Source organism: Mobula birostris, chromosome 3 (assembly GCF_030028105.1).
Source record: "Mobula birostris isolate sMobBir1 chromosome 3, sMobBir1.hap1, whole genome shotgun sequence".
Classification (NCBI taxonomy): domain Eukaryota; kingdom Metazoa; phylum Chordata; class Chondrichthyes; order Myliobatiformes; family Myliobatidae; genus Mobula; species Mobula birostris.
In genome coordinates this window covers 119,468,523-119,488,548 of record NC_092372.1, presented here as the reverse complement: position 1 = coordinate 119,488,548, position 20,026 = coordinate 119,468,523, and the positions used below count along the sequence as shown (strand labels likewise).

The window sequence follows — 20,026 nt, the reverse complement described above, 5'->3', positions numbered from 1 at the left end:
CAATTTCGTTTCTAAAAGGGTTTATCTAACGAATTTAATATTAAACTTACAGCACATATTTTCCTTGCATGAATATAGTGATAAGTCAATTATCGGGGAGGACAGTTGAACGAACTTCCAGTAGAAGTGGTAGAGGCAGGTTCGACATTATCATTTAAAGAAAAATTGGATAGGTATATGGGGAGGAAAGGAATGGAGGGTAATGGGCTGAGTGCAGGTCGGTGGGACTAAGTGAGAGTAGCGTTCAGCATGGACTAGAAGGGCAGAGATGGCCTGTTTCCATGCTGTAATTGTTATATGGTTATATAAGTCAATAGCATCATAACATTTTAAGTAACGTTTGGATATTAAACACACAGCACATAGTTTCCCCGTATAAACATATAAAATCATTGCAACACACCAATATCGCTGAATCAGTGGGAGCCCTGGGCTTGTTTCCTGCAACAAGACGGTCCTATCGAGGGGTGATGGGAGACAGCGATACTCGAAGGGGGTTCCTTATGTCCAGTTTATTCTGCAATTTAGTTTTCGTTGCATTCATTGCAGAGATATGTTGGAAATGCAAGCAACGTTTTCAGTGCTTCCGTGGCTATCTCAGGATATTTAGCCTTGAATTTGATCCAGAATGTCAGCAGAGATGTTATGTCAAACATACTTTTCAGGCCGCAATCATTTGCAAGCTGGAGGAGTTGATCTTCTTCCCGCGCTGACATGAATGACGCGTGCGTAACGATCTCGCGTGCGTTCAAGCTCAACAGTGGGCGTGACAGGGAATGAGGAAAGGTGCAGCTGACTCCTATCGCCAAATCATATCGTTTCCTCGCGGCCCGGTGGTTGGGGACCGCTGGTCTACAAGAAGGGTCAGAGCCGTCTCTATTTCCTGAGGAGACTGAGGTCTTTTAACATCTGTTGGGATGCTGAGGATGTTCTACGAGTCTGTGGTGGCCAGTGCGATCATGTTTGCTGTTGTGTGCTAGGGCAGCAGCCGGAGGGTAGCAGACACCAACAGAATCAACAAACTCATTCGTAAGGCCACTGATGTTGTGGGGATGGAACTGGACTCTCTGACGGTGGTGTCTGAAAAGAGGATGCTGTCCAAGTTGCATGCCATCTTGGACAATGTCTCCCATCCACTACATAATGTACTGGTTGGGCACAGGAGTACATTCAGCCAGAGACTCATTCCACCGAGATGCAACACAGAGTGTCATAGGAAGTCATTCCTGCCTGTGGCCATCAAACTTTACAACTCCTCCCTTGGGGGGTTAGACACCCTGAGCCAATAGGCTGGTCCTGGACTTATTTCCTGGCATAATTTACATATTACTATTTAATTATTTATGGTGCAACTGTAACGAAAAACAATTTCTCCCAGGATCAATAAAGTATGACTATGACAAGTGTACATTAGCCTGAAATTCTGGCAAGCAAATCTCATTTTAACCTTATGTAGTCATGCTGTGATGAGCAACATAGGACCTAACCCAGAAGAGAATATCTTACTAACTTCAAATCCAGCACCGTCCTATACATAGCAGAACTATTTATCAGATGAGAAAAATAGAGCAAATATTTTAAATACAATAAATTAATTGCTTTAAGAAAATTATAGTGCAGCTCTTGGTAGGGCCTGGTGTCATGCGCTCTAAGCCAGTGGTCCCCAACCACTGGGCCGCGAGCATGTGCTACTGGACCACGCGGAAACCATATGATTTGGCAATATGAAACGATATGAGTCAGCTGCACCTTTCCTCATTCCCTGTCACACACTGTTGAATTTGAACACCCCACCCCCCCACATCGGCCAGTCCGCAAGAATATCGTCAATATTAAACCGGCCCGCAGTGCGCAAAAAGTTGGGGACCCTTGCTCTAAGCTGTTGAAAGATGTAAGGGTTGAGGTAAATGTGCAAGAGAATGAAGTACAGTATATAGTCCAATGTCAGAAATAACAAAGATATTGGATGAATATATTTTCTATTTCAGTGTCAGTGCTTAAGTCATGACTTAGGTGTATACACTGTACCCAAGGTGAAGTGCTAACCTTTTAATTCATTGCACTTTGACCCTGCTGCTAAATTGGTCATAAGGCTCAGCAATTTACCATTAACATAACTTTCTCTGTTCAAAGCCATGAATCCCATCAAACGTCACTGTCACTGCCAATCTGAATTGGCAGATCCAAGGAGCAGAGCAGCAAGGCCAGTTGCAGTCTCAAGTTATTTTCTTCCTACAGCTGTGACTTCATCTAGACTTTACTCCTTCACACAACCTCTTGTCATCTATTGGAGACATTTATTACTCCTGCTTCACCAGAAACTGCTGATCCTTCAGTCAACATGCCTCTTCCCAAAATATTTTCTTTCAACAGTTAAGCTTTATCATATCCCGCCATAGTACACGTTTCTGTGATTCTGTACACTTGAGCTTCTGACTTCCATACCATTTCAAATTTGGTTCAATCCTCACTACCCTCAAATTGCACTCTGACAACTTCATTTACGGAATGAACTTCCTAAGAGTGCAAGTAGTTATTACATCTTACCACTCAACCAAGCAACGTTCAGATGAGGCGGAAGGAGCAAATTTGATCTGCTCTTTCCCAATCGCTCAAAATTTAAATATGTAAGTTGTGAAACTACAACACATGACCTACCATCTTAGTTACTGGATTTCCACAGAAGGTGAAGAGAAACACTTGGATGATACAAATCTATCATATGCAAGTCATGGGTTTTAATTGTTCTATGTGGAATATTAATTTGTGTCTAAAATTAAACAAAAATTAGAAATAGCCTTCACGGTATTCTGTGATTCATACAGTGTGGATACCAGGCTGTGTTTGCTAGCCAAAAGGTCTTGAACCAAGGGTCACTGTGCCAGTAAAGAAGGAAATCCATTTAGGACCTAAATAAGAAGAAATAATTGGGAATCTTTGGAATTCCCTAATTCATATGTTGATGCTCATTCAAAACACGAGGTCTATAGATTCTGGGTACTTGTGAAACAAGGAAAATGCAGTAGTGCAGGGAAGTGTCAGAGAGGTAGAAGACCAACTAAGGTCTTGTTGAATGGGAGAGCATTACTGAGGTGCAAACTGCTCCATCCATAGACCCGATTCTTATGAAACACCAGCTAAGGGGTTGTAAGTGCTGCTGGTAAGAGATTTCAAGAGAGCTTGTTTATAGACATTCCAGAAAGATTTTGCTTACAAAACACTGCAGGTTTTGTAGGATAACATAGCAATTGGAAGGAAAAGTTAACATAGTCATAGGCATACTTTATTGATCCCGGAGGAAATTGGTTTTCGTTACAGTTGCACCATAAAAAATTAAACAGTAATAAAACCATAAATAATTAAATGGTAATATGTAAATTATGCCAGGAAATAAGTCCAGGACCAGCCTATTGGCTCAGGGTGTCTGACCCCCCCCCAAGGGAGGAGTTGTAAAGTTTGATGGCCACAGGCAGGAATGACTTCCTATGACGCTCTGTGTTGCATCTCAGTGGAATGAGTCTCTGGCTGAATGTACTCCTGTGCCCAACCAGTACATTATGTAGTGGATGGGAGACAATTGTCCAAGATGGCATGCAACTTGGACAACATCCTCTTTTCAGACACCACCGTCAGAGAGTCCAGTTCCATCCCCACAACATCAGTGGCCTTACGAATGAGTTTGTTGATTCTGTTGGTGTCTGCTACCCTCAGCCTGCTGCCCCAGCACACAACAGCAAACATGATCGCACTGGCCACCACAGACTCGTAGAACATCCTCAGCATCATCCGACAGATGTTAAAGGACCTCAGTCTCCTCAGGAAATAGAGACGGCTCTGACCCTTCTTGTAGACAGCCTCAGTGTTCTTTGACCAGTCCAGTTTTCTGTAACATTCGTTATAGAAAACCCCGAGGAATAAGAAGGTTCATTTTTCCAGAATAATGGTTTATTATATTAATTGGTAATACTGATCTACAGAGAAGAAAATGGTTTTGGGATTGCTATAGTAATACAAAGAGAATGGTTGCCAGTTGCAAGACATGTAGAACAATGGTCAAAAATTATCATGAGGCCAAGGGACCAGCAAAGCACAGTATTCACCCCCTTCAAGTCAGTATTTAGTAGATGCACCTTTGGCAGCAATTACGGTCTCGAGTTTGTGCGGATAGGTCTCTGCCAGCTTTGCACATCTAGATATTGCAATTTCTCCCCATTCTTCTTTACAAAACTGCTCAAGCTCTGTTAGATTGCATAGGGATCATGAGTGAACAGCCTCTTTCACACCCAGTCACGAATTCTCAATTGGATTGAGGTCTGGACTCTGACTTGGCCACTCCAGGACATTAGTTTCTAATCCATTCCTGTGTAGTTTTGGCTTTATGCTTGGGGTCATTGTCTTGCTGGAAAATAAATCTCCCAAGTTGCAGTCCTCTTGCAGACTACATCAGGCTTTCCTCCAGGAATTCCCTATATTTTGCTGCATTCACTTTACTCTTACCTTCACAAGCCTTCCAGGACCTGCTGCAGTGAAGCATCCCCACAGCATAATGTAGCCACCACCATGCTTCACGGTAAGGATGGTATGTTTTTGATTATGTGTGGTGTTTGGCTTACACAAAACATAGTGTTTAGCCTGATGGCAAAAAGGCTCAATTTTGGTTTCATCAGACCTTGGAACCTTCTTCCAGCTGACTTCAGAGTCTCCATGACTAGCAAATTTTAGCAAACTCTAGCCGAGATTTCATGCAAGTTTTTTTTTCCAACAGTGGCTTTGCCACTCTCCCCTTCTTGCATGGTCACTCAGTTTTTGAAGACGGTCTTCTCTAGGCAGATTTACAACTATGTCATATTCTTTCCATTTTCTTGTTGATTGACTTAACTGTACTCCAAGGGATATTCAGTGACCTGGAAATTTTCTTGTATCTATCTCCTGCCTTGCGCTTTTTAATAACCTTTCCGTGGAGTTGCTTGGAGTGTTCTTTTATCTTCATGGGGTAGGTTTTGCCAGTATACTGACTCACCAGCAGCTGAAACTTCCAGTTAGGTGTAGTTTTACTACAGGTAATTGAAAATACCTTGACTGCTCACGGCGATCTCCATTTACTTAATGACATGACTTCTAAAACCAACTGAGTACATTAGGGATAATTTGATGTGTCATATTAAAGCAGGTGAATACTTATTCAATCAATTTTTTTAATATTTGGAATTAATTTAGATCACTTTGTAGAAATCTGTTTTCATTTTTACACAAAAGAATTTTTTTCTGTTGATCAGTGTTAAAAGCCAAATTAAATCCACTGTGATTCACTGTTACAAAACATGAAAACTTCTGGGGATGGGGGAATACATTTTATATGCACTGTATCTGTTATGGCAATTTCGTATCATTCATTCAAATGGTCTCTTCATTCCCGAGGGTTCTGCTCAGACGATGTTGATGACGATGCTTGTCTAAGTCTCGGAAACGTAGGGAAAACAGGAATCACTTGTTTAGTAAGCTATCGCACCTATACTGGGTCTGAGGTCTAGTTCTTCAATACCATATGCTGTAGAAGCTAAAAGTTGGTACTAGAGATGAAGGAATTTCTATTGAATGCTTTATTTCATCAACATCTGCCTTTGTTCAGAGGTGCCTCCTGAGACAGGAAGAGACCCACATTTTCCAAGACATCATGAATCTTTATTGTTGGAGGCCAATGGATAGCAAAACAAGTTTTCTTTTTGTTTTTAAGATACAGTGCAGGATAGGCCGTTCTAACTCATACAGCCGCGCAGCCCAGCAACCCCCAATTTAATCCTAGTTTAATCACATGGAAATTTACAATGACCAATTAACCTACCAATCAGTAGGTCTTTGGACTGAGCGAGGAAACCAGAGCACCTGGAGGAAACCCACGCTGTCACAGGAAGGACATACAAACTCCTTACAGACAGTGGTGGGAATTGAACCTGGATCAGCTGTACTGTAAAGCGTTGTGCTAACCACTACATTATCATGTCATCCCAGTAAGTTGATATTAACTTATGGAAGGCAGATAATAAACTTTCAAACATAACCGTAAGTAGCAATCATTTGACAATGTAAAGGGTTGTTCATTTAGAAGTATACATCTATCCCATGTACAATTAACTTCACTGCATGTTCACCAATCATTGGACAGACAGGGAGGAAGGCAGGCAGCAAGACTGTGAGAAGACAGGAGGGGAAGAGAGCAGCAAGGCCGAGACTGAGGGAGTCAGATAGGTGTGATGGAGAGAGGATAGCAAGCAGTGAGATGAGGAACAAGAAGGAAAAGAGAAGCACGCAGCAAGACCAAGAGCAGCAAGGGGCACAGGAGAAAGAAATCAGGTAGCGAGACCATAGAAACCATAGAAACTACAGCAGAGAAACAGGCCTTTTGGCCCTTCTTGGCTGCGCCGAATCATTTTCTGCCTAGTCCCACTGACCTGCACACGGACCATATCCCTCCATACACCTCCCATCCATGTATCTGTCCAATTTATTCTTAAATGCTAAAAAAAAGAACCCGCATTTACCACCTCATCTGGCAGCTCATTCCATACTCCCACCACTCTCTGTGTGAAGAAGTCCCCCCCTAATGTTCCCTTTAAACTTTTCCCCCCTCACCCTTAACCCATGTCCTCTGGTTTTTTTCTCCCCTTGCCTCAGTGGAAAAAGCCTGCTTGCATTCACTCTATCTATACCCATCATAATTTTACATACCTCTATCAAATCTCCCCTCATTCTTCTACGCTCCAGGGAATAAAGTCCTAACCTATTCAACCTTTCTCTGTAACTGAGTTTCTCAAGTCCTGGCAACATCCTTGTAAGCCTTCTCTGCACTCTTTCAACCTTATTTATATCCTTCCTGTAATTTGGTGACCAAAACTGAACACAATACTCCAGATTCGGCCTCACCAATGCCTTATACAACCTCATTATAACATTCCAGCTCTTATACTCAATACTTTGATTAATAAAGGCCAATGTACCAAAAGCTCTCTTTATGACCCTATCTACCTGTGACGCCACTTTTAGGGAATTTTGTATCTGTATTCCCAGATCCCTCTGTTCTACTGCACTCCTCAGTGCCTTACCATTAACCCTGTTCTACCTTGGTTTGTCCTTCCAACGTGCAATACCTCACACTTGTCTGTATTAAACTCCATCTGCCATTTTTCAGCCCATTTTTCCAGCTGGTCCAAGTCCCTCTGCAGGCTCTGAAAACCTTCCTCACTGTCTACTACACCTCTAATCTTTGTACCATCAGCAAATTTGCTGACCCCATTTACCATATTAGCATCCAGATTATTGATATAGATGACAAATAACAATGGACCCAGCACTGATCCCTGTGGCACACCACTAGTCACAGGCCTCCACTCGGAGAAGCAATTCTCTACTACCACTCTTTGGCTTCTTCCATTGAGCCAATGTCTAATCCAATTTACCACCTCTCCATGTATACCTAGCAAACTGAATTTTCCTAACTAACCTCCCATGCAGGACCTTGTCAAAGGCCTTACTGAAGTCCATGTAGACAATATCCACTGCCTTCCCTTCATCCACTTTCCTGGTAACTTCCTCGCAAAACTCCAATAGATTGGTCAAACATGACCTACCACGCACAAAGCCATGTTGACTCTCCCTAATAAGTCCCTGTCTATCCAAATGCTTGTAGATTCTGTCTCTTAGTACTCCCTCCAATAACTTATCTACTACCGACATTAAACTTACCGGCCTATAATTTCCCAGATTACTTTTCGATCCTTTTTTAATCAATGGAACAACATGAGCCACTCTCCAATCCTCCAGCACCTCACCCGTAGACAGCGACATTTTAAATATTTCTGCCAGGGCCCCCGCAATTTCAACACTAGTCCCCTTCAAGGTCCGAGGGAACACCCTGTCAGGTCCCAGGGATTTATCCACTTTAATTTTCCTCAAGACAGCAGGCACCTCCTCCTTTTCAATCTGTACAGTTTCCATGATCTCACTACTTGTTTCTCTTAATTCCATAGACTTCATGCCAATTTCCTTAGTAAGTACAGACGCAAAAAACCTATTTAAGATCTCCCCCATTTCCTTTGGTTCTGCACATAGCCGACCACTCTGATCTTCAAGCGGACCAATTTTATCCCTTACAATCCTTTTGCTCTTAATATACCTGTAAAAGTTCTTTGGATTATCCTTCACCTTGACTGCCAAGGCAACTTCATGTCTTCTTTTAGCCCTCCTGATTTCTTTCTTAAGTATTTTCTTGCACTTCTTATACTCCTCAAGCACCTGATTTACTCCCTGTTTCCTATACATGTCATACAACTCTCTCTTCTTCTTTATCAGAGTTGCAATATCCCTTGAGAACCAAGGTTCCTTATTCCTATTCACTTTGCCTTTAATCCTGACAGGAACATACAAACTCTGCACTCTCAAAATTTCTCCTTTGAAGGCTTCCCACCTACCGATCACATCTTTGCCAGAGAACAACCTGTCCCAATCCACGCTTTTTAGATCCTTTCTCATTTCTTCAAATTTGGCCTTCTTCCAGTTCAGAACCTCAACCCTAGGACCAGATCTATCCTTGTCCATGATCAAGTTGAAAAGACAAGGAACAAGATCAGGGAGTCGGCAGAAACAGGCAGGTTATGAAACGCCACTGTGGGGTCAGCAGAGGAAAGGATCAGTAGCTTCAAATTCCTGGGCCCAATTATTGAGGCACACAAATTGCTACAGTTCATTAGGAGTTTGAGGAGATTTGGCATGTCACCAAAGACCAGCCGATTTCTACAGATGTACCGTGGAGAGCATTCCGAGTGGTTGTATCACTACTTGTTATGGGGGCTTCAATGCACAGGATTGAAAGAGGCTGCAAAATGTTAATGACTCAGCCAACTGTATCATGGGCACCCCACCATAGAAGACACCTCATCATTACGGACCCTCATCACCCAGCTCATGTCTTCTTCTCATTACTACCATCAGGAAGCCTGAGGACACACAATCAACACTTCTTCCCCTCCACCATCAGACTTCTGAACAGTACATGAACCCATGAATACTATCTCATTATTTTGCTCTATTTATGTACGATTCAGTTTAGTCATTATTGTAGCTTAGTAATTTTTTACGTCTTGCACGGTATTTCTGCCACAAATCAACAAATTCCTTGACATTTGTCAGTGATAATGAATGTAATTCTGATTCTAAGGGAGGAAAGGTGGCAGGCAGTAAATAGCAGACATACCTCGAATTCGAAACCACTTGTCTGAAGAGTGAATGCATTTTGTAATGGTGTGAAAGATCAGCTGGGTACTCTGGAAGTCTATGGGATCCAGCTGGAGCTGAAAAGAAAAATAAACATGAGAATGTTGAAAGTTCAATTGATCTAACTAAATCTTACAGTAAGATAGTGAACTACAAAATATGCGTATTGATTCAGTCCACCAAAGCAAATTACATTGCTTTAATAAAAGTTAAAGGAGTTCATATCATAGGTCTGATCAAATGGACTCCACACCACAAAGCTCCCTTACCTGCAGTGTTGTGAGTAGCTTCATGCACTGTTAAGTGCGAAGTATAAAAATATCACTGATGTTGTGGGCCTCCTTTTGAGACTACTCGGCAAACTAGATGGTGGAGGGTGGGTGGGGCAGGGAGGTGGGACCCCAAAGTAGCACATGAGAAAGATAAAGTATACAGATTAAAGCACTTAAATCCAGCAGGCAGATCAGGCAGGGACAAGTCAGACAGCGTGGAAAAAAGGTCTGAGAAACTAAAGCTGCATTTGCCTTGCAGGTCAGTCAGATGAACTCAGGGCCCGGATCAACACATTGATTGTGATATTACAGCTATTACAGAAAAATTGTCCAAAAGATAGACAGGACATCACAGTCGTATGTAGAGAGGATATGCCCGGGGAAACATCCAGAGAGGCCAGATGTGTAGAATTTAGAAATAAGAAAGAGGTAAACATTTTGGCAATCCTCCAATAGTCAGAGGAAATTAAAAGGGCAAATATGTCGGGAAGTCACATATAGACAGAGGAATAATAAGGCTGTAACAGCAGGTCATTTTAACTCCCCTAATATTGACTGGTGCTGCCTCCATGCTACAGAATTAGTTGAGGCAGAATTTTTTAAAATGTGTTCAGAAAGCTTTCTGAAGCAATATACAGATGGCCATAATAGTGATGGAACAACACTCTTGGGGAAATAAGACTGGGCAAGTGGAGGTGCGTCAATATCTAAGGGGGCAGCAGAGCTCCAAGAATCTGGTGTGCCTTGCATAAGAAGTGAAAAAATAATTGGAAGGGATTCTAAAGACAGGAATTTTTTGCATTTAGAAAGAATTGCTTAGATAGTCAGCATGGCTTTGTTCATGGGGATTCATGTCCCACAAATCTGAGTTATATTTAAAGAGGATTGATGAAGGCATGCTGGGTGACATTATTAACATGGACTTTAGCAAGATGCTGACAAGGTTCTTCACGATAGGCCGATGGTCCAGAAGGTTAGATGGTTAGATCATGTGGGATCCAGAGTATGCTAACTAATTGAATGGAAATATCAAGATAGTAAATGAGGCAAAGGGTGGTAACTCCTCCCCCCACCTTTTTACTCTGACTTCTCATCTTTTATTCCCAATCCTGATGAAAGTTCTCGGCTCGAAACATCAACTGTTTACTTTTCCCTAGATGCTGCCTGGTCTGCTGATTTCCTCCAGCATTTTGTGTGTGTTGATTTGGATTTCCAGTATCTGTAGATTTTCTTGTGTTGGTGGCAATCGTTTTTCAGATTAGAAACCTATGACCAGTGGCGTCACAGGGAGTGGTGCTGGATCAGTTGCTGTTTGTCGTATACATTCGGTGGCCACGTTATTAGGTGTACCTGTACACATGTTCATTAATGCAAATGTACAATCAGCCAATCGTGTGGCAGCAACTCAATGCATAAAAGCATGCAGACCTGGTCAAGAGGTTCAGTTGCCAAGCATCAGAATGGTGAAGAAACGTGATCTAAGTGACTTTAACCATGAAATGACTGTTGGTGCTGAGAGTGTGGTTTGAGTATCTCAGAAACCGTTGATCTTTGGGAATTTTCACACACAACAGTTTCCAGAGTTTACAAGAATCCAGTGAGTAGCAGTTCTGAGGCGAAAAATACCTTGTTAATGAGAGAGGTCAGAGGAGAATGGCCAGACTGGTTCAAGCTGACAGGCAACTATAATTCAAATAACCACCTGTTACACAACAGTCTGCAGAAGAGCATCTCTAAATGCACAACACATCTAATCTTAAAATGCATGGGCTACAGCAGCAGAAGACCACAAATCTACAGTCAGTGACCATTGTATTAGATACAGGAGGCACCTAATAAAATTCCCACAAAACTGTGCCGAACATGTCCTTACCTTAGATATTACCTAGGGTTACCCATAGCTCTCTATTTTTCTAAGCAGTATCATCCAGGAGTCTCTTAAAAGACCCTATCGTATCTGCCTCTACCACCGTCGCCGGCAGTTCATTCCACACACTCACCACTCTCTGCGTAAAAAACCTGCGCCTGACATCTCCTCTGTACCTACTTCCAAGCACCTTAAAACTGTGCCCTCTCATGCTAACCATTTTAGCCTAGGGAAAAAGCCACTGACTATCCACACAATCAATGCCTCTCATCATCTTATACGCATCAGTCATGTCACCTCTCATTCTCCATCAATCCAAGGAGAAAAGGCCGAGTTCACTCAACCTATTCTCATAAGGCATGCTTCCCAATCCAGGCATCATCCTTGTAAATCTCCTCTGCACCCTTTCTATGGTTGTCACATTCTTCCTGTAGTGAGGCGACCAGAACTGAGCACAGTATTCCAAGTCGGGTCTCACCAGGGTCCTATATAGCTGCAACATTACTGCTCAGCTCTTCAACTCAATCCCACAGTTGATGAAGGCCGATACACTGTATGCCTTTTTAACCACAGAGTCAACCTGTGCAGCAGCTTTGAGTGCCCTATGAACTTGGATCCCAAGATCCCTCCGGTCCTCCACACTGCCCAAGAGTCTTACCATTAATACTATATTCTGCCATCGTATTTGACCTACCAAAATGAACCACCTCACACTTATCTGGGTTGAACTAAATCTGCACTTCTCAGCCCAGTTTTGCATCCTATCAATGTCCCGCTGTAACCTCTGACAGCCCTTCACACTATGCACAACACAGCCAACCTTTCTGTCATCAGCAAATTTACTAACCCATCCCCCCACTTCCTCATCCATGTCATTTATAAAAATCACGAAGAGTAGGGGTCCCAAAACAGATCCCTGAGGCACACCACTGGTCACCGACCTCCTATATGACCTGTCTACAACCACTCTTTGCCTCCTGTGGGCAAGCCAGATCTAGATCCACAAAGCAATATCCCCTTGGATCCCATGCCTCCTTACTTTCTCGATAAGTCTTACATGGGGTACCTTATCAAATGCCTTGCTGAAATCCATGTACACTATATCTACTGCTCAACCTTCATCAATGTGTTTAGTCACATCCTCAAAAATTCAATTAGGCTCGTAAGGCACAATCTGCCTTTGATAAAGCTATGCTGACTATTCCTAATCATATTATGCCTCTCCAAATTTTCATAAGTCCTGCCTCTCAGGATCTTCTCCATCAACTTACCAACCACTGAAGTAAGACTCACTGGTCTCTACTCATTTTCTTGAATAAGAGAACAACATCCGCAGCCCTCCAATCCTCCGGCACCCCTCTGATGATCCAAAGATCATCGCCAAAGGCTCAGCAATCTCCTCCCTCACCTCCCACAGTAGCCTGGGGTACATCTCGTCCAGTCCCGGTGACTTATCCAACTTGATGCTTTCCAAAAGCTCCAGCACATCCTCTTTCTTAATATCTACATGCTCAAGCTTTTCAGTCCTCTGTTAGTCATTCCTGCAATCGCCAAGATCCTTTTCCGTAGTGAATAATGATTAATGTATTAATGATTCAGATGAGAATGTAGGTTGCATGATTAACATGTTTACAGATGACACCAAAATTGATAGTACAGTGGACAGTTTACAAGGTTGTCTGAGGTCAGAACAGGATACAGATCAAATGGGAACATGGACATAGCTATAACAGATGGAATTTAACTCAGACAAATGCAATGTGATGAAGAGATTTACAGGAAATCTGAGGGGTTAATACTTAAAGTAGATATTGTCTAAAATGAGGTGCCAGAGGAGGTAGTGGAGACAGAAACAATAACAACACTCAAGAGACAGCTGTACAGGTACTTGGGATTGAGGGATATGGGTTTAATGCAGGCAAGTGGGAGCACAGTGTCTATAAAAAGAATTCATCCCCCCCCACCCCCGGAAGTTTTCACATTTTAATGTTTTACAACATTGAATCACAGTGGATTTAATATGGCTTTTTTTGACACTGATCAACAGAAAACAACTCCTTCATGCCAAAATGAAAACAGATCACTACAAAGTGATGTAAATTAATTACAAATATAAAACACAAAATATTGATTGCATAAAAATTCACCCTTTCCAATCAGTATTTAGTAGATGCACCTTTGGCAGCAATTGCAACCTTGAGTCTGTGTAGTTAGGTCGCTACAACAACCTTACACATCTGGACATTACATTTTTCCCCATCTTTCTTTACAAAACTGCTCAAGCTCTGTCAGATTGCATGGGGATCTTGAGTGAACAGCCCTTTTCAAGTCCAGCCACAAATTCTCAATTGGATTGAGGTCTGGACTCTGACTTACTCACTCCAGAACATTAACTTTGTTGTTTTTAAGCAATTCATGTGTCACTTTGGCATTATGCATGGGGTCATTGACTTGCTGGAAAAAAAATCTTCTCCCAAGTCACCTTTCTCTTGCAGACTGCATCAGCTTTTCCTCCAGGATTTCCCTGTATTTTGCTGCATTCACTTTACCTTCTAAGTTCACAAGCCTTTCAGGGCCTGCTGCAGTGAAGCATCCACACAGCATGATGCTGCCACCACCAATGCTTCACTGTGGTGACGCTGTGTTTTTGATGATGTGCCAAACATAGCATTTAGTCTGGTGGTGAAAAAGCTCAATTTTGGTTTTGTCAGACCATAGAACCTTCTTCCAGCTGACTTCAGTCCCCCACATGCTTCTGGCCAGCTCTAGTTGAGATTTCAGGGGAGCTTCTCTTCAACAGTGGCTTTCTTTTTGCCGCTCTCCCATAAAGCTACAACTGGTGAAACACTCGGCCAACAATTGTTGTACTCTCAGTCTCTCCCATCTCAGCCCTAAACCTCCTTCAGTGCTGTCATTGGTCTCTTGGTGGCCGCCCTCAATGGTCCCCTTCTTGTACGGTCCCTCAGTTTTTGAGGGCGGCCTGCTCTAGGCAGATTAACAGCTGTGCCACATTTTTTCCATTTCTTGTTGATTGACTTAACTGCACTCTACGGGATTTTCAGTGACTTGGAAATTTTCTTGTATTCATCTCCTGACTTGTGCTTTTCAATAACCGTTTCGCAGAGTTGCTTGGAGTATTTTTGTGTTTTCATGGTGTAGGTTTGGCCAGTATACTGACTCACCAGCAGTTGGAACTCCCAGATACAGGTGTATTTTTACTACAATCTATTGAAGCACCTTGACTGTACACGGTGATCTCTATTTAACTACCAATTGGGTGCATTAGTGAGAACGGTGTGTCATATTAAAGGGGAGGGGTATACATATGCAATCAATTATTTGGTGTTTTATATTGAAAATTAATTTAGATCACTTTGTAGCAATCTCTTTTCACTTTGACAGGAAAGAGTCCTTTTCTGTTGATCAGTGTCAAAAAAGGCAAATTAAATCCACTGTGTTTCAATGTCATAAAACAATAAAACATGAAAACTTCCGGGGGGGGGGGGAGAATTGAATTTTTTTAATATAGGCACTGTATTATTATTAAGCATGATGGTAGATGTGGTGGGCTGAAAGGCCTGTTCTTCTTATATAGTTTTTTTAACAACATAAAATTTACTGTTTTCTTCTCTATTACTGCAGATTGCCCCTTTGGGCACTGCCTTCAAACTAGATCAGAACTCTCTGATCGGAAATAGGACAGTTGGAAGAAATAACAATGTTCTGGCATTTTAAAAAAGTTGCAGCAAATTTTCCACAGTAAAACTCCATAATCTGACTCTCTTGGAAACTTTATGGCACCACATTAGCAGAATTTCTGGCAAGTTGGATAGTTCTCCTATTATTTACTCAATACACTTGAAATTCTCTCTTTCTAAGATGCTATAAAATAGCATAGTAAACTTTCCAGTGAACCTGATGTAAATATAAAGAAGTGCAGAAAATGTGGTCCCAGTGAGCTTCAAGGGGAATACAGGATATGGAGTCCAGTGAGCCAGATAGCAAGCCACTAGCATTTCTATATATCTAGATAGTGGATTATTAGATGTTAAATGTATTTGGAATACGTTAATTGAAATTATCATTCAAGATTTTCCACATTAAAACAATGTGTCCCAAGTGAACAAAATGCATACAGGTTTCCAGGTTAATGAAACACAACAATGAGATATTACCGTGCCCATGGTTTGCTCTTTATCAAATTATGGCATTGCTTTGCACTGCTGTAACTATATGTTATAGTTATGTGGTCTTGTCAGTGTTAGTCTTTGGTTAGTCCTGTTTTTTTTGTGATATCACTCTGGAGGAACATTGTATCATTTCTTAATGCATGCATTTCTAAATGACAGTAAACGAGGACTGAGTGTCCTCATAATCTAAAAAAAAATTATAATCTGCTAAATATGATAGGATGAGAATTTTACAAACGTACATGACTTTGAGTACCAATTGTAGTTTGCATCACAACAGCAGCACTAGAGTTTCACCCATTCCCTTTTAGCCATTGATAATTACACCATGCTTCTGTAGCATCACGTCATTCTGAGTCTCACATCAATGGTAGGGGAGTTACTGGAGAGAATTCATAGGGATAGGATTTATGAACATTTGGAAAACATTGGCCCAATTAGGAGATCCAGCATGGATTAGTGCAGGGCAAGTAACATCTTACCAACTTGATTGAGTTGTTTGACAAGGTGACAAAGTGGATTGATGAAGCTACATGGATTCTGACAAGGTCCTTCATAGGTGCTCATCCAGAAGATTAACATGCATGGGATCCATGGTGAATTAGTTGTTTGCATTAGAACAGAAACATAGAAAACCTACAGCACAATACAGGCCTTCAGCCCACAATGTTCTGCCAAACATGTACATACTTTAGAAATTACCTAGGGTTACCCACGGCCCTCTATTTTTCTAAGCTCCATGTACCTATCCAAGAGTCTCTTAAAAGACCCTTTTGTATCCAACTCCTCCACTGTCGCTGGCAGCTCATTCCAGGCACTCACCACTCTCTACGTAAGAAACTTACCCTGAATATATCCTCTGTACCTACTTCCAAGCACCTCAAAACTGAGAACTCTCGCGTTAGTCATTTCAGCCCTGGGAAAAAGCCTCTGACTATCCACACAATCAATGCCTCTCATCATCTTATACATCTCTATTAGGTCACTTGTCATCCTCCGTCGCTCCAAGGAGAAAAGGCCAAGTTCACTCAACCTATTCTCATAAGTAATGCTCCCCAATCCAGGCAACATCCTTGTAAATTTCCTCTGCACCCTTTCTATAGCTTCCACATCCTTTCTGTAGTGAGGTAACCAGAACTGAGCACAGTACTCCAAGTGAGGTCTGACCAGGGTCCTGTATAGCTGTAACATTACTTCTCAGCTCTTGAACTCAATCCTACGGTTGATGAAGGCCAATACACTGTATGCCTTCTTAACCACAGAGTCAACCTGCGCAGCTGCTTTGAGTGTCCTATGAACTTGGATCCCAAGATCCCTCTGATCCTCCACACTGCCAAGAGTCTTAACATTAATACTATATTCTGCCATCATACTTGGCCTACCAAAATGAGCCACCTCACACTTATCTGTGTTGAACTCCATATGCCACTTCTCAGCCCAGTTTTGCATCCTATCAATGTCCCGCTGTAATCTCTGACAGCCCTCCACACTATCCACAACACCCCTAACCTTTGTGTCATCAGCAAATTTACTAACCCATCCCCCCACTTCCTCATCCATGTCATTTATAAAAATCATGAAGAGTAGGGGTCCCAAAACAGATCCCTGAGGCACACCACTGGTCACTGATGTCCATACAGAGTATGACCCGTCTACAACCACTCTTTGCCTTCTGTGGGCAAGCCAGTTCTGGATCCACAAAGCAATGTCCCCTTGGATCCCATGCCTCCTTACTTTCTCAATAAGCAGTGCATGGGGTACCTTGTCAAATGCCTTGCTGAAATCCATATACACTATATCTGCTGCTCTACCTTCAACAATGTGTTTAGTCACATCCTCAAAAAATTCAATTAGGCTCGTCAAGCACAACCTGCCTTTGATAAAGCCATGCTGACTATTCCTAATCATATTATGCCTCTCCAAATGTTCATAAGTCCTGCCTCTCAGGCTCTTCTCCATCAACATACCAACCACTGAAGTAAGACACACTGGTCTCTACTCCCTTTCTTGAATAAGGAAACAACATCTGCAACCCTCCAATCCTCTGGAACTCTCCTGTCCCCACTGATGATGCAAAGATCATTGCCAGAGGCTCAGACAGATCAAAGGGACTTATTCTAGCTTCAGGTCTGTCATTAGTGGTGTTCTGCAAGGATTTGTAATGGGACCTTTACTGTCTGTGATGTTTATAAATAAAAATGTAGATGGGTGGGTTGGTATGTTTGCAGATGATATAACGATTGATGGTAGGAAGATTAGGAAAGAACACAGCGGGATATATCAGTTGCAGATATCGGTGGAAAATGGCAGATGGAGTTTAGCCGGGTCAAATGTAAATTGTTGCAGCTTGGTGGGTCAAATGTAAAGACCTTTAACAATGTTGATGAGCAGAGGGTTCTTGGGTGTCCAAGTTCATACGTCCCAGAAAGTTCCTGCACAGGTTGATAGACTGGTTAAGAAGACCTATGGCATGCTTCCCTTTAATTAGTCAAGGCATTGAGTTCAAAAGTCGGGAAGTTATGTTGCAGCTTCATAAAACTCTAGTTAGGCTGTATCTGGAGCATAGCACACAGCTCTGATCGCCCCATTATGGGAAAGATGTTGAGCTTCGGATATAGTGAACAAGAAGTTCACCACAATGTTGCCTAGACTAGAGAGCATGTGTTAAATCGAGAGATTGGACAAACTTGAGTTGACTTCTCTGGAGCATCCATGGCAGAGGGGAGGTACTGACAGATGCTTGTAAGATCATGTGAAGCATAGAGTAGACACACAGTATCTTTTTTTCCAGGGTTGAAATGTGTAATACCAAAGGGAATGCATTTAAGGTGAGAAGGTAATTTTAAAAGAAATGTGAGGGGCAAAGTTTATTACAGAGAATGGTTGGTGCCTGGAATACACTGCCTGGGGTGATGGTAGAGGCAGATACATTAAGAATTTTAAAAAATTCTTTAGATAGGCACATGAATATCAGGAAAATGGAAAGATATGGACATTGTGCAGACAGAAGGGACTAGCTTAATTGGACTTTTGATTACTAATTTAATTGGTTTGGTACAACATTGTAGCCAAAGGGCCTGTTCCTAGGCTATACTGTTCTATGCTCTATCACATTGTGAATTCCTCTCACTACTCATTCAATTTTTGTATGGTTATTTACCAAATATTATATCAAGTTACTGGTGGAATTTCATTTCCTCGATGGTGCCAGTGCTCAACCAATAGCCACATAAGAGCACCAACTACTCCGAGAAAATCCTGTATTGCAGTTTGGAATGTCCCAAACTGTTGAAACTTGACATACAAATGAGGTTTGCCTCACTTACAAGTGGAAATTTCTATTCTTTCAGCTGGTCAACTGTCACCAAGAGACTGAAAGCTTAGGCTGATGAAAACTACACATTGTTTGCAGGCACTTCTTGATCATCACATGCAGGAAAATAGCAAGTGCCTACACCTGCAGACTTGTGTATCTGCAAACTCAGTTGTAGTCTGCCATTTACTGAAAATTTAACTTATGCACCCAAGTATTTTTGCTTAAAACTTTCAACTGGAAACCACAAAAATTGTAAAGTATATTAGGGGACTGTTATCATCTATTCTGCATAACTACCCACAGTATAGTTGTTTTATAGACTGTTCTTGCTTAGCATCTCATGAAGGTTGGCATCCAATCCTACTATGGCACTGTCGATCAGTGCGTTGGCCTGTTGAGTTGTCAATGATATTGGCTACAACTCACTATTGAGTTCATATGAGCAAAGACAGTCTAACTCATGTTTATATGCTTGAGCTGTTTAACCTCCGATGCTTCAAGTTGGTGTGACATAAAATGCTGGAGGAACTAAGCAGGCCAGGCAGCATCTATGGAGAAGAGTACTGTCAAAGTTGAAAACACAATTTTCCATAGATGCTGCCTAGCCTGCTGAGTTCCTCCAGCATTTTGTGTATGTTACTTGGATTTCCAGCATCTGCAGATTTTCTCTTCTTTATAACATACAAGAAGCTCATTTCTCCCCAGGAAAGCCAACCAGATGCAATGCCATACTCAGAAATCTGTGTTCTATGGATGAATTCAATTAATTGAAGAATCTTAAATGCAAATTACCTCAAATGCTCTTTAATTAAAGTAATTTAGAGATCAGAAACCTAACAGATGATTTGTGAAACACAAAACATTAAAATTCCTATCACTGCCTCACCATGGTAAAAGTTTTTCTTCAAATTAACAAATTAAAGATAACTAATGTCCTTAGTTATCCAAATTATTTAAATCATCTTCCTCACCCTAATCTGAAAAACTTGGATGTGGATTGACCATATTATAAGTATTGAGAAGTTAGTACACTGGTATCTCAACATCTTTCACTATTTTATCAGGAAATCAAATAAATGGTGGTGATAGAATCAATTTGCCCATCAAATGCTGC

General features: G+C 41.7%; 1 protein-coding gene across 2 annotated transcripts in view; it reads right to left on the bottom strand.

Annotated features, from left to right (window-relative positions):
- The window catches only part of LOC140195241 (AT-rich interactive domain-containing protein 2-like), a 385,533-nt gene that overhangs the window by 67,670 nt on the left and 297,837 nt on the right, over positions 1-20,026 (bottom strand). For both annotated transcript variants that reach the window (XM_072253261.1, XM_072253260.1), the window contains exon 9: positions 9,248-9,344. In XM_072253261.1, the coding sequence (XP_072109362.1) occupies positions 9,248-9,344 (97 nt within the window). The remainder of the gene's footprint in view (positions 1-9,247; positions 9,345-20,026) is intronic.